We start from the raw sequence: 15297 nt of genomic DNA, 5'->3' as shown, positions 1-15297 counted from the left end.
TGCCATTTTGAGAGCAAGTTTTACATCAAATCCATTCACCCAAGCCAAAATCCATCAAGAACACCATTGAAGCTAGTTTGAGAAGCCTTGAGCATACATACCAAATTTAAGAAAATAGACTCATCCCTAAATCAAGTGACCATCCTCATTGGGAGAGCCATTCTATGGCTCATATTCTCATTTGAGGGTTTCACTTTGTCTCTCATATATGTTATGGTTTTTATGCTAGTTAATGCTTTTGTTTTTTCAATAGATTAGTATTTCTTGCTAACATATTTCTCATATATAGGTTAAGTTCTGACTAAGGTCAAGGTGGTGAAGGTGTGGTTTTCTTTGTTTTTTCTTGATCACATGGTAATATTGACATGTTGTGGCTTAAGTTGCGAGAGTGTGAAAAGAGGCAAGCCTTTAATGTTCAAGATACATTTCACACCACTAGATCTTTTAGATCTATGATAAGTGGATGATCACAACAGGTTAAGAGATGGCTAAGTTTGAATTGCAATCAAGTGGTTCCCCTTATTTTTCTTGGTCATAGGGGTTAGGTAGTAGCATTAGTTTAAGGTGGAAATGGTGTGGATATCATCAGATCTTAGCCTTTGTAGGGTCACAGTGGTTAGTAAAGAATGCTAAGTATAGGTTGTGAGGCAATGATGATTAGTAGATCATAGTTCCACAAGTAATCACATTTATTAAAGGAAGGTGGTGGTGAGGTTGCGATCGAGAATGGTCAAATGCAAGGCATAAGAATTGAATTGCTGATAGAGTGGCATAACGGTAAAAAAACTTTGGTCCACATTGCTAGAATTGATGGTTAAAACTTAGTTGACCAAAAGTCATGGTCGAGTTGGAAGTTGATGGTAGTAGAAGTAGTTCCTTGAATGATGAATCCAATTTTTTAGATCTCTTGTAACCACTTTCATCAATCCCGAGGCTTGATCAGTGCGAAGAGATACTCCACCGCCATCTATTGATCCATTCATTCAGTCAGAGATTAAATGACTATTGCTCCTGACCTTTTAGAGATTTTTTTGGTGATGAAGTGATCTTCTCATGTATGGATTTAAACAATAGTCAGATCTTTTAAGTTTTGCAGTGATTATTCTTTGGAGATTTGATTATAGTGGTTGATTTTTTTCTTATGATGGAAGTTATCTAAGTTATGCTAGTGCTATGAAAGCAACTATTGTACTCTTTCTTAGGGTTGGATCTTCTCCATTTCTCTAGTATTGCCTTAGTATGCTACTATAAATTCCTTCATTTCCTTTGAATTATATGACTATCTGCCTTATCTCTTTCAACTATCATCATACGGTGCAAGCTTGTCTACCTCTCTTTGACATACTATGAATATCTGTAATCTGCATCCTCTATATCTCTTTGGCTCGTGAATGATAAGAAGTGAAACAATTTTCCTTGTGTTACTCATGTGGTCATCTCTTCTTTATGTAGTTTATAGATTAAAGAAATTTTGAATTTGTATATCTTTCGATAATCATAATAATAGCACTATTCATGTATGGGTAGAGACTGGTCTAGATACCCTATTTTTGTGCATCACCTCTTTAGAATAGATTAGGTAGTTACTTTCATGTATTCCTTCTCCCTTTTCTCTTCAAGAATAGTTTAAGTGGATCCTAATAGTAGAGGAAGCCAACCTTCTTTGGAGACTCAACCTCATAGTTCAAGACCAACATCTTGGAGTTTGTTTCCATGTTCCACAAGGTTGTCCTTAGGCAAGACTTTGGACAAGGGTGCAAGATTTTGTGACAATAGTCCTTAGCACGCCTGGTGGGACCATCATATATTAGAAGTATTTAAAGTTCACTAGCGTTGGGAAAAGATTCCTTGTTCATGCTGAGGAGATAGTACTACCTTCAACATAAAGCCTTCAAGAGGCTCATTGTTTAGAAGTATGTAGCGATTCTAAGCTTCAAATAAAATCTGGTTTCCAAACCAAAGCTGTCATGATTCATGCCCAAGAGACACACAAGGGCATCTTTAGGAGTTAATTTATAATATCAAGAGCTGTCTCTTTCTAATCTAGGAAGAAAGATTAGAGTATCATTATTACCAATTAGAAGTGTGACAGCAACACATACCCTTGCAAGATCTATCTCCACTCCTCTTGTTGTTAGGTCTTAGCATAGAATACCATTTTCTCATATCAACAAAACACTTGCTTATATGGCTAGAGCTCATGTCTTTGCCACCTTTAATGGTGGGAGCCCCCTTCTATTAGCCCAATGGCATGACATACTAGTATCAACTCTTAAAAGTGTACCTAAGTTAAGTGGCAAAACCTCTATCTCCCCTATTGAACATATTCAAGAGATGTCTAATGTCTGTAATATTCATAGTATCATCAAAGATGATGTAGCAGTCAGACTTTTGACCTCATCCTTATAAGGAAAGGCATTACAATGGTATAGAGGCTTGCCTCATAACTCTATTACTAATTGGGGTGGGTTATGTTGTGATGTAAAGCCTAATCAAACTTAGAGGTTTATTAGATGTAATTTTCTCCCCATATTATTTCTATGGGGGTTTGAGGGTAGCACCCCAAAGACAGGGTCAAGGGGCAGTGAAAAAAGCTTGTATAAAAAGGCTTAGGGTTAGGGATTTCATAATGTATGGTGATGCAAAAATTGGTTCTTGCAATGATATTGAGCTATAAGGGATTACAGATTGTAATTAGGTTGTAATCACTAGATAATAATAATAATATTGGACTTGCTATTGGTGGACATATCCCAGGGATTAGGTGAACCATGCTAAATCTTGATGTCTTGTGTTCTCTTCTCTATGATCTACTACTTTCTAGTATTGGTTATATTTGCATGTAATTATTATTTCTGTTTGAGGTTTAATCCTAACAAGTGGTATCAAAGCCAGACTGTCATCACTTTTTTTTCTTTAGCAATCCTCTACAGGAAGGTCTCATGGTTGAGTGAGAGTCTCATAGTTGAGTAGGAGCAATGGTAGACGAGGGTAAGCTAAAGGTAGAGAAGTTTAATGGGAAAAACTTTCAGTTATGGAAGATGCAAATGGAGGACTATCTTTATTAGAAAGATTTATGGAATCCGTTGGAAGAAAAATCTAAGAAACAAGGTACTATGTTAGATGAGGACTAGGAGATTTTAGATAGAAAGGCACTTCGAAGCATTCAATTATGCTTGGCACCATCAGTGACATTTAGCATTACAAAAGAAAAGATGATGGAAGGGTTGATGCAAACCCTAGCGAAATTGTATGAAAAGCCGTCTGCTTAAAATAAGGAATTTCTCATAAAGCACTTATTTAATATAAAAATGGAAAAATATGAATTTTTTGCAGATCATTTAAATAAGTTTAATACTATCACTAGTTATTTATCTTCTATGGGTATTAATTTTGATGAAGAAATTTGGGCTCTCTTGATTTTGTGTTCTTTGCTTGAAAGCTAGAATGACTTGGCAGTGGTTGTGAGTAATTCTATTTCTGGATCTAGTACCATAAAATTTGATGATGTGATCAATGTTATTTTGAGTGAGGAAACTCGTAGGAAATCCTTAGGTGGATCTACATTAGGAAGTGCTTTGAATGCACAAAGTAGAGGCAGAACAACTAAAAGAGGAAATAATTCTAGAAATCATGGGAAATCAAGAGGAAAGTCAAAAGGGAGGAGGTCTCAATCAAGAGGACCAAATGACTGTTGGTATTGTGGTACACTAGGGCATAAAAAGAAAACATTGTTGGATTTAAAAGAAAAATGAAGGAGAAAAGCAAGATGGAGACAAGGAGGAAAATGAGGTAAGTAACAAATCCAAAGAGGATGTTTTGCTTCTGTCTTTAGAAAGTGTTGATGATTCATGGGTTTTAGATTCTGGTGCTTCTTTTTATGCTACACCTCATAGAGATTATTTCATTGATTATGTCCAAGGAAATTTTGGACTTGTTTATTTGGGGCATAATGAAACCTATTTGATTGTTGGAAAGGGAAATGTTAAGATTAAGTTACAGAATGAGAGCCACTGGCTACTACATCAGATAAGACATGTTTCAAGGCTGAGTAGGAATTTAATTTCAGTAGGGTGACTAAGTGATGATGGTTGTGTAGTTACTTTTAATGATAAAAATTGGAACATTTCAAAAGGTTCCCTTGTAGTAGCAAAAGGTGTGAAAGTGTACAAGTCATATTGTTCCTTCTACTTTAATTATTTCAGAGAAAAATGAATGTTCAAGAATAGTTACTATAGTTGAGCAAGGAGAAAAAATAGCTGCTATAGATTTTGATATAGTGTTGTGGCACAATAGACTTGGGCACATGAGTGAGAAAGGTATGAAAGTACTCCATTCAAAAAAAGTTTTACTAGGTCTAAAATGTGTTAATATGGATTTTTGTGAAATTTTTATGTATGGAATACAAAAGTGAGTGAGTTTTGTGAAGACTAGGAAGGAAAATAAAATAGAGAAATTAGAGCTTGTGCATACAGATGTATGGGGACTAGCTCAAGTATCTTCCCTTGGTCTCATTATTATGTTACATTTATTGATGATGCAACTAGAAAAGTATGGATTTATTTTCGTAGACAGAAATCTTATATATTTCAAACTTTTAAGAAATGGAAATGCTTGGTTGAAAATGAGACTAGAAAGAAATTAAAATGTCTCGGATCTGATAATGGTGGTGAGTATTGTAGTCATGAATTTGAATATTATTACTTCACTAATGGTATTAATAGACAAAAAACTATTTCAAGGACTCCACAAGAAAATGGAGTGGCCAAACACATGAACATGACTATAATGGAGCATGTAAGGAGCATGAGGTTGCATGCTGGGTTGTCCTTACACATGTGGGTGAAGGATATTAATACTATTGTATATTTGATTAATAGAGGTTCCTCTACTCCTTTGGGCTATGGTATTCTAGAGAAATCGTGGACTAGTAAGAAGGTGTGTTATTCTTTTCTCAGAACCTTTGGTTGTGAAGCATTTGCTCATATGGATTCTGAAAATAGAACCAAGCTAGAAGCTAAGTTAAAGAAATGTGTATTTTTTGGATATGGAATTAATGATCTTGGTTAAAGGCTTTAAGATTTTGAAAATCTTAAAATTGTAAGAAGTAGGGATGTCATATTCAATGAGAATGTGTTGTACAAAGATCTATTGCAACAACATGAGAAGAAATAAAAAGATTATGTAGTGCTGGATAATATTCCAAAAGTTGATGTTCCAACAATCCTTCATGATGTGCAACAACCATAATAAAAATACCACACAACCTAGTGAATGTTAGACAATAAACAAGGATGAGTAGACCTCCAGAAAGATTTTATCCTTCCTTGTATTCTATTTTACATATTGATGTTGGTGAACCTAAATGTTATGATGAAGCTATGTAGGTGGATATAAAGATTTAGTGGGAGTCTTCAATGAAAGAAGAAATGGACTCTTTACTGAAAAACAAGACATGGGATTTATGCAAATTTCCTGCAGGTAAAAAGGCTTTATAGAACAAATGAGTTTACAAGTTGAAAGAAGAGGATGGAGGTAAGAAATGATTCAAAGCTAGGTTAGTTGTAAAAGGATTTGCATAGAAAAAGGGCATTGTTTTTTATGAGATATTTTCTCCTATTGTTAAAATGACCTCTATTCACACTATTTTAAGTATTGTGAGTACTGAAGATTTGCATTTGGAGCAGCTTGATGTTAAAACAACTTTCCTTCATGGTGATTTGGATGAAGAGATATATATGGCTCAGCCATAGGGATTTGAGGTCAAAGGTAAGTAGAACCTAGTGTGTAGATTGAAGAAAAGTTTATATGGCTTGAAGCAAGCACCTCGGTAATGGTATCTAAAATTTGGCATTTTTATGCATGAGCATGAATATAGTAGGTTTCAGTCAGAACATTGTGTTTATTTTAAGAGGTTGGATGATGAGAACTACATTGTTTTATGTTTATATGTTGATGATATGCTTGTAGTTGGGTCTAACATGGATCACATTAAGGGGCTAAAATGCCAGTTAGCACATGCATTTTCTATGAAGGATTCGAGGGTAGCAAAGAAAATCCTTGGTATAAAGGTTTGCAGAGATAGGAAGAATAGAAAATTGACATTATCTTAGGCTGATTATGTTGAGAAGGTGTTGCAATGTTTCTCTATGAAGAATGCTAAAGCTATCAGGACACCTTTTCCTAGTCAGTTGAAGTTGATTAAGGAGATGTGTCCCAAGACACAAGAAGAGGAGGACAAGATGTCTAAGGTACCTTATGCTTCCACTATAGGAAGCTTGATGTGTGCCATGCTATGTACAAGACTAGATATTGCACATGTAGTGGGAGTCGTTAGCAAGTATATGAGTCATCTAGGAATTGAGCATTGGAATGTAGTCAAATGGATTCTTGAATATTTGAGAGGAACAACTAGTAAGTGTTTACACTTTGGGGGCTCTACTACTATTTTATAGGGCTATGTAGATTCAGATTTGGCTAGAGATATTGATACTAGGAGGAGTACTATAGGCTATGTATTTACTATTGGTGGGGTAGCTGTGAGCTAGGTTTCTAGGTTATAGAAGGTTAATGCTTTATCCACTACAGAGGTAGAGTATGTTGCTGCTATAGAAGAAGCCAAGGAGATGATATGGCTTTAGTTCTTCTTGGAAGAATTGGGACACCCTCAGAGCAATAATTATGTGTTTACAAATAGTTAAAGTGCCATTCATCTTGCAAAGAATTCAGCTTTGCATTCAAAGACAAAACATATTCAGTTGCGGTACTATTTTGTTCGATCAATTTTGGATGATGTCCAACTAAAGCTAGAGAAGATACCTACAAATGACAATCTAGTAGATATGTTTACAAAGGTAGTGACAAGGGAGAAGATAAATTCCTCTTTAGCTTTGATTGGTCTTCTCAATTGAATAGAATAAATGAATAGGAAAGTCTAAGGTGGTTTGATATTCCAATGGGAGCTACAGGTTTAGTTGTGCTATGATTAGTCTCCAAGTGGGAGATTGTTGTGATGTGTAGCCTAATTAGACTCAAAGGTTTATTTGACACAATTTTCTTCCCATATTATTTATATGGGGGTTTGGGGGTAGAACCCCCAAGACGGGGTCAAGGGGCAGTGCCCTAGGTGAGCTCCTTGTCGCAATAGAAGGTGGGGTTGGCCAAAAATGCCCTCATATTGTAAAAGGTGTCGACTACTATTTTTCTATTCTTCTAGCCCTAATTTTGTAAGTGGAAAAAGCTTGTATAAAAAGGCTTAGGGTTAGGGATTTCATAATATATGGTGATGTGAAAATTGGTTCTTGTAGTAGTATTGAGTTGTAAGGGATTACAGATTGTAATCAGGTTGTAATCACAGGATAACAATAATATTAGACTTGCTATTGGTAGATGTAGCCCAGGGATTGGGTGAACCATGTTAAATCTTGGTGCCTTGTGTTCTCTTCTTTGTCATCTACTACTTTCTGGTATTGGTTATATTTGCATGTAACTATTATTTCTATCTGAGGTTTAATGCTAACAAGTTAGGGGCAGCCCTATGTAGGCATTTTGAGGACAAAATAGACCACCTGTCACTCTTAGAACAACTAACAACTATTAAGAGGCCCCCCCATGAATGTATGATTGATTTCAATTATAGATTTTAGAAGATATGAGAGAAAATATCTACTGCAGTGAAGTCCTCTCCTAGTAATACATTCTTATATTATCTCAGAGCCTTCAACAGTGATATTTCTACCACTTTGCAATCTATGGGAGGGGACACTTTACCAAATTCTTATGAGGTTTCCAAAAGAACATAAAATATTTTGATATAGGGAGGAAAGTTAGCTCCAAGACCCCCAATGTTTTTCTTCCCTGACATGCCTAATTATCAGCCTACTTTGGCCCCTATTCATGTCTCCTCTATAAGTCAGCCTCTTGCTATGGTCCCAATGGCCTCTATATCCTCTAATGGAGTTGATAGGATTGAGGGTATGATGCAGATATTGATGCAAAATGTAGATCGAATGATACTGGATCAAGAAAAGAAGTTGGAGGATAATAGTGTTTTAGTGCAAAAAATGGGAAATGAGTTGGTAACCATGAAGAGGCAAAAAGCTCAAAATAATAAACCTCTTCAACTCCAAAGTCAAGGTCCCATTCATTGGTGCAGAGCACAAAGCTTGGTATTGGAGGAATGGATAAAACTCCATCTTGTCTTCATTCTTCATCTTGTCAAGGGCCATGATGGTTACAATGATAGTTTCAGTTGATTGTGCTTCATTTTGGTTGTTCTTGGTATTACTTGTTATGGTTCCACATGGCCTAACTTGGCATGTAATAGAATGTAATGGAAATACTCATTGGTTTTACATGGGAGATCCTTCCTCATACCTCTTTGGATGTAATTAGAGGTTTCATGAAGTTTTATGAAAGGTTTGAATAAGTATGAGCCCATTTGTGTAGGCGCTTCATCCTATTTGGTGACCCTATAAACCAAGGATGTAAGTAGCCTATAGGGTATATATGTTTTAGGTGTTTAGGAGGGTGTCATATGGCCTAAATAGCCATGATGCTCAATAATATCAAGTTTAGAATGTGTTTTGAAGTCTTCAAATGAAAAGTTGCTCATATCGGCAGTTTTGCAAAAAGTTGCTGACAACTTTTGCAAAAAATTGTTCAACTTTTGCAAATTAGTTGCATTCGACCTCTAACTGCCTTGGAGGTCAGTTTTTAGGTGTCATTAGGCTATAAATACATTGATCCTCTTCCCAAAAGAACAGAGGAACTTCATTGTACAGATTTTTCATTGAATGAATAAAGAACTCCCTATTTTTCTGTTTAATTCGCTGCTTTTAGAGGTTGCACGTGTGGTACGGATGTGAGACTAGAAGTTTAATGGTGGATTTGCAAAGTTTCATGTCCCACTGACTCATTGCATTTTATTTGGAGTGATTTGAAGGAGTTTGGACAAAGTTAGAGCAAATTGGGTGAAACCAGTCCCAAACCCTCCTTAAAATCAGGGTTTTGTGCAAATGAGCCATTAGAGTGCACCTAATTGGCCTCAGGGGTACAAAACCCAATAATCTGAGAGAAGACATGTACCATTTGTTGATTCTAGGAGTAGGAGTAGTTTCTATGGTGGGATTCCAAGTTTCAATGATGCCCTAGTTCAAGTTAGGCATAGAATTTGAACTAGGAATTCAGATTTGGAAGTAGAATTGTGAAGTTTGGTTGATTGGAGTGCAACCAAGGGTTGAATTGGAAGTCTTAGACCTTCCCTAACACCATCCAAGTCAGTATCTTATTCTGTGTACCCATTTCCTTGCATTTTCTTAACAAACCAAGCCTAATTAGGCCTATTAGGTCTGCGTGTTTTGCATAGGTTGGGATATGCTGGAGTGGAGTGAGATTTTAAGATTTGGAGGTATTTAAGGGGAGTCAAAAGGGTATCTGAAACTCTAGTTTATTTGCCAAGTCGTTTGGGGAAATCAAAAGATATTGCTGAATTTTAGGTTTTGCTGACCTACTAGGTGTGTTGATCATCAGATCAAGTGGTTGAGAGGCCTAAGGCATAGATCCTTGTTTTGGCCTAGTTGAGGGATACTATTCCTAAAGACAAATTGGGAGCAGACTTTGCTTACATGTTCCTTGCATTGAGAAGGTTGTCAAACCTTGTGAGAAGGTTATTTGCCAAGAGTGGAAGGTCCTTTAAGGATTCCCTAAGGCTAGAAGCAAGTTTGGCTTGTTTGAAGGGTCTAAGTGCAATCTAGACCAAGAGTACACTTCCGGTGTGTAACTCTGCATCAAGGTGGTATCAAAGCAGGTGAAGACCTATTTTCATCATGTCTGAAGGAGAAGATGGACCAGAGAGGGTTCTCCCTCTAAGGGTCACAAATGCAGAACTAGCCAAGATAGTACAAGAACAAATGGCTGAAAGTAGGGCCTTTAGAGAAGAGAACAGAGCAGTCAAGAGAGAGTTGGAGAGACTCAAGGGTAAGTTGAAGAGAGGAGAAAACTATGAATCAGAAAATGAAGCGGTGGAGCAAGATGACAATGCAGCAGTAGTACCACCTGATCAAAGGCCTCTCTTGCAAGCACTAGAAAGGTCGGGAGTCAAGGGTGGAGAGATCCCTACATTTCAAGGAAAACTCAATCCTGATGAATGCATTGATTGGCTTGAAGCCATGGACAATCACTTTGAATGTGACCACATTCCACCAAGCCAAAAAGTGAAGATTGCCAAGACTAAGTTGAAGGGTGCAGGACTAAGCTGGTGGAATTTTGTTCAGAATGAGAGGGCTGAGGATGGCAAGGAGCCCATAACTACTTGGAAAAGAATGAGAGCAGAGATCAAGAGGCAGTTTGTGCCCGAGGATTATGAAATCCTTGTGAACCAAAGGTTGCATAACCTTAAACAAAGGGATCTTGATGTGAGCACATACACACAAGAGTTCCATAACTTGACATTGAGAGCCAAGGTCAATGAGACAAATAAACAAAAACTAGCTAGATATGTAAGTGGCTTGAAGTATTCTATTCAAGATGAATTGACATTGGTGAATTTGGAGTCTATACACCAGTGTTTTAATCTTGCATTGAAGATTGAAGAGAAGCATAAGAGGAGAGGTGATTCAAACACCAACAGAAGAGGAGGTAGCAATAATTTCAGAGGAAGAGGGGGCAGATTTCAAGGCAGAGGCTCTGGTTTCAGAGATGAAAATCAGAATCAGAATATTGATACCAGTCAAAGAGGATCTTTTAGAGGCAGAGGAAATAATGGCAATAGAGGAAGGAATGGCAACAGGAGCAGAGGAGGCCAGGTCTTTAGTGGAAGGTGTTTTATTTGCAATCAGACAGGGCATCAATCCTTTAGATGTCCCCAAAAAGGAGGAGACAGCAGCAGACCCAGAGATAGGAGAATTAATCTATTGCAAGAAGAAGAAGAGGATGGGCAAAGCATCTCATCCTATCACACCACAACCTCCAGACTTGCTGATCCTAAAACTGGAGAGTGCCTCATGATGCAAAGGACACTTTTGAAGGTACCACAACCTGCAGAACCACCTCAGAGAAAAACATTGTTCAGGACACATTGCAAGGTGAAAGGAAAGGTATGTAAGTTAATTGTGGATTTAGGATCAACTGAAAATATAGCATCTAAAGAAATGGTGGATAAATTAAAGTTTCCTAGGATACCACACCCATACCCTTATAAAGCTTCTTGGTTAACAAAAGACAAACAAACATTGGTAAATGAACAAGTTTGGGTGGAGTTCACATTAGGAGAGTATTCTGATAAAGTTTTGTGTGATGTCACTGAGATGGATGCATGTCACCTCTTATTAGGGAGGCCATGGCAGTTTGATGTAAAATCAAGGCATGATGGAGAAACCAACATTTATACAATAACTAAGGGAGGTGTTAAGTATACAATGAGGTCATTGCCTGATGATAGCAAATCAGACCATATAGTTAGTAGTGTGGCTTTAGTAGGGGAGAAGGAATTCCTCAAAACTATAAAAGAAAAGGACACACCCTGCTTTGCAATAGTGGTAAGACCAAAACAAGAATCAAGGAACCTAGTCAAGCCTAGAGCAGATTTGAAAAAAGATGATGTAGGACCCAAGGAGGTTAGGGATTTGCTAAACAAGTATCATGGGATTGTGGCAGGGAGTGTACCATCTACTTTACCACCAGAGAGAGAGGTGAGTCATTGTATAGACCTCATACTAGGGGCCACTTTACCAAATAAGGCTGCATACAAGTTGACTCCAGAACAGAATGAGGAGATAGCAAAACAAATAGAAGAGTTGCTGTCTAAGGGTCTGATTAGGAAGAGTGTGAGTCCATGTGCAGTACCTGCAGTACTTGCACCTAAAAAGGAAGGAACATGGAGGCTATGTACGGACTCAAGGGCTATAAACAAGATAACCATCCGGTATAGGTTTCCCATGCCAAGAATGGAAGATTTGTTGGATTGTTTAGGAGGGGCTAAAATTTACTCCAAGGTAGACTTAAAAAGTGGATACCATCAGATAAGGATCAGAAAAGGGGATGAGTGGAAAACAACATTTAAAACAACTGAGGGTCTTTATGAGTGGTTTGTGATGCCATTTGGGCTATCAAATGCCCCAAGTACCTTCATGAGATTGATGAATGAGGTACTTAAGCCTTTCCTTAACAAGTTTGTTGTGGTATACCTAGATGACATACTAGTGTTTAGCAAGGATGAAGAGGAACACTTCAAACATCTAGATTTGGTCCTAAAAAGATTGCATGAGGAAGATCTCAAGATCAATTTTGAAAAGTGTATATTTGTGAAGGATGAACTGATATTTCTTGGTTTCGTTATTTCTAAGGACTCTTTGAAAATGGATCCATCCAAAGTAGAAGCTATAATAAATTGGCCATCTCCTACCACTGCTAGTGAGGTTAAAAGTTTCCATGGTTTATGTAATTTTTATAGAAAATTCATAAGGAATTTTAGTGGGATATCTGCTCCAATGGTGGATACCATTAAGGGGGGCAAGAAATGTCATTTTGTATGGACTAATGCTGCAGAAGAATCTTTCCAAATGCTGAAGCAGAAGATAGCACAAGAACCAGTCCTAAAGTTCCCTGATTTCAACAAAGTATTTGTCATAGAATGCGATGCAAGCACTAAAGCTATTGGTGGTGTATTGAGTCAAGAGGGCAGACCAATAGCCTTCTTTAGTGAGAAGTTAAATGAAGCAAAGCAGAAATATTCAGTATATGATCTAGAGTTGTATGCTATGGTCCAATCCTTAAAAAGATGGAGGCATTATTTACTTCCCAAGGAGTTTATTGTTTTTACTGATAATCAGGCTTTGAGCTTTCTTAACAGGCAGGAAAAATTGAATCAAAGGCACATGAAGTGGATGGAGTTCATCCAAGTATATACTTTCTCAATCAAGCACAAGAAAGGGATCACAAACAAAGTTGCTGATGCCCTAAGCAGAAGAAACCTCCTAGTTCAATCAATTGAACTTGAAACCGTTGGCATAGAAGGTATGAAGGAACTATACAGCCAAGATGAGGATTTCAAAGAGATTTATAAAGTTTGCCAAAGCATGGAAGGCAGGTATCACACAGAGTTCTCTAATTTTTTAATTCAAGATGGTTTATTGTTTAAGGGGGGACAATTATGTGTTCCTAGGGGATCATATAGAGAGAATATAATCAAAGAAAAACATAGTGGGGGCATATCTGGTCATTTTGGATTAGACAAAACACTTGAGCAAGTTAGGAGATTCTACCATTGGCCAAAAATGCAGACCGATGTAAGAAAGTTTGTGGAATCTTGTATAATTTGTCAAAAGGCTAAAGGGCACTCATCAAATGCAGGGCTTTATACTCCTCTACCTATCCCTGACAAACCACGGGATTCAATAAGCATGGATTTTGTATTGGGATTACCAAAAACTAAGGCAGGAAATGATAGTGTGTTTGTGGTTGTTGACAAATTTTCCAAAATGTCTCACTTTATCCCTTGAAAAACTACACATGATGCTTCAAACATTGCAGGTCTATTCTTCAAAGAAGTGGTAAGACTCCATGGTTTACCAAGGTCTATTGTTTCAGACAGAGACTCCAAGTTCCTAGGACATTTTTGGAGGACTCTTTGGAAAAGACTTGGAACAAACCTTAATTTTTCTTCTGCCTATCACCCTCAATCAGATGGGTAGACTGAGGTAACAAATAGGTCACTAGGGAACCTACTAAGATGCTTGGTACAACAATATGGTGGATCATGGGATAACATATTACCACAAGCTGAATATGCATACAATGATTCAGTAAACAGAAGTACTGGTTTGACACCATTCCAAATTGTTTATGGTGAACACCCAAGGGGAGTACTAGAGTTAAGGGATGTCAGTCAGATGGAGAGGAGAAGTGCCCAAGCTCAAGACTTTGCACAAGTGATGAAGGAGGTACAACACCAAGTGAAAGACAGACTATCTAAATCTGCAGACAAGTACAGAGAACATGCCAACAAGAAAAGAAGGGATTTGCAGTTCAAGGTTGGAGACCTTGTCATGGTCCATTTGAAGAAGGAGAGGATGCCAAAGGGACAGCATACCAAGTTGATGGCAAAGAAAATTGGTCCATTTAAGATCCTACAAAAATGTGGGAACAATGCATACAAAATTGAATTGCCACCGGATGTTGGATTGTCACCAATCTTTAATATCTCTGATTTGTTTGCTTTCAAAGAACCTACTGATATTGTGGATGCAGGTACAGGTCTAGAAGAGCAGGTTACTGATGTTGCATTGCCAAAGACACATAAACTCCAAATTGAGTGCATATTGGACAAGAGAGTTTCTATGAAGACACGAAGAGGCACATACTATACCTACCTGGTCAAATGGGCTGGGTTACCTGAGGAGGATGCAACATGGATGACTCAAGCAGAGATAGAGAAAGCAGGCTATCAATTTAACACCATTCCCAACTCAAGGGACTTGAGTTCTTTTGGAGAGGGGTAGTATGGTGCAGAGCACAAAGCTTGGTATTGGAGGAATGGATAAAACTCCATCTTGTCTTCATTCTTCATCTTGTCAAGGGCCATGATGGTTACAATGATAGTTTCAGTTGATTGTGCTTCATTTTGGTTGTTCTTGGTATTACTTGTTATGGTTCCACATGGCCTAACTTGGCATGTAATAGCATGTAATGGAAATACTCATTGTTTTTACATGGGAGATCCTTCCTCATACCTCTTTGGATGTAATTAGAGGTTTCATGAAGTTTTATGAAAGGTTTGAATAAGTATGAGCCCATTTGTGTAGGCGCTTCATCCTATTTGGTGACCCTATAAACCAAGGATGTAAGTAGCCTATAGGGTATATATGTTTTAGGTGTTTAGGAGGGTGTCATATGGCCTAAATAGCCATGATGCTCAACAATATCAAGTTTAGAATGTGTTTTGAAGTCTTCAAATGAAAAGTTGCTCATATCGGCAGTTTTGCAAAAAGTTGCTGACAACTTTTGCAAAAAACTGTGCAACTTTTGCAAATTAGTTGCATTCGACCTCTAACTGCCTTGGAGGTCGGTTTTTAGGTGTCATTAGGCTATAAATACATTGATCCTCTTCCCAAAAGAACAGAGGAACTTCATTGTACGGATTTTTCATTGAATGAATAAAGAACTCCCTATTTTTCTATTTAATTCGCTGCTTTCAGAGGTTGCATGTGTGGTACGGACGTGAGACTAGAAGTTTAATGGTGGATTTGCAGAGTTTCATGTCCCACTGACTCATTGCATTTTATTTGGAGTGATTTGAAG

General features: G+C 37.5%; 1 protein-coding gene across 1 annotated transcript; it reads left to right on the top strand.

The window, feature by feature from the left end:
- Positions 1–9827: 9827 nt before the first annotated feature.
- On the top strand, positions 9828–14498 carry LOC149528407 (uncharacterized). Its single transcript, XM_089808034.1, has 3 exons — positions 9828–11886; positions 12190–13014; positions 13804–14498. Exons 1-3 carry the CDS (start codon positions 9828–9830, stop codon positions 14496–14498), a joined length of 3579 nt encoding a protein of 1192 aa, XP_089664160.1.
- The last annotated feature ends 799 nt before the right edge of the window (positions 14499–15297 follow it).

The sequence above is a fragment of the Cupressus sempervirens genome, chromosome 11, assembly GCF_028749045.1.
Source record: "Cupressus sempervirens isolate cs-2001-9-10 chromosome 11, ASM2874904v1, whole genome shotgun sequence".
Classification (NCBI taxonomy): domain Eukaryota; kingdom Viridiplantae; phylum Streptophyta; class Pinopsida; order Cupressales; family Cupressaceae; genus Cupressus; species Cupressus sempervirens.
This window is presented reverse-complemented; position numbering and strand designations above follow the sequence as displayed.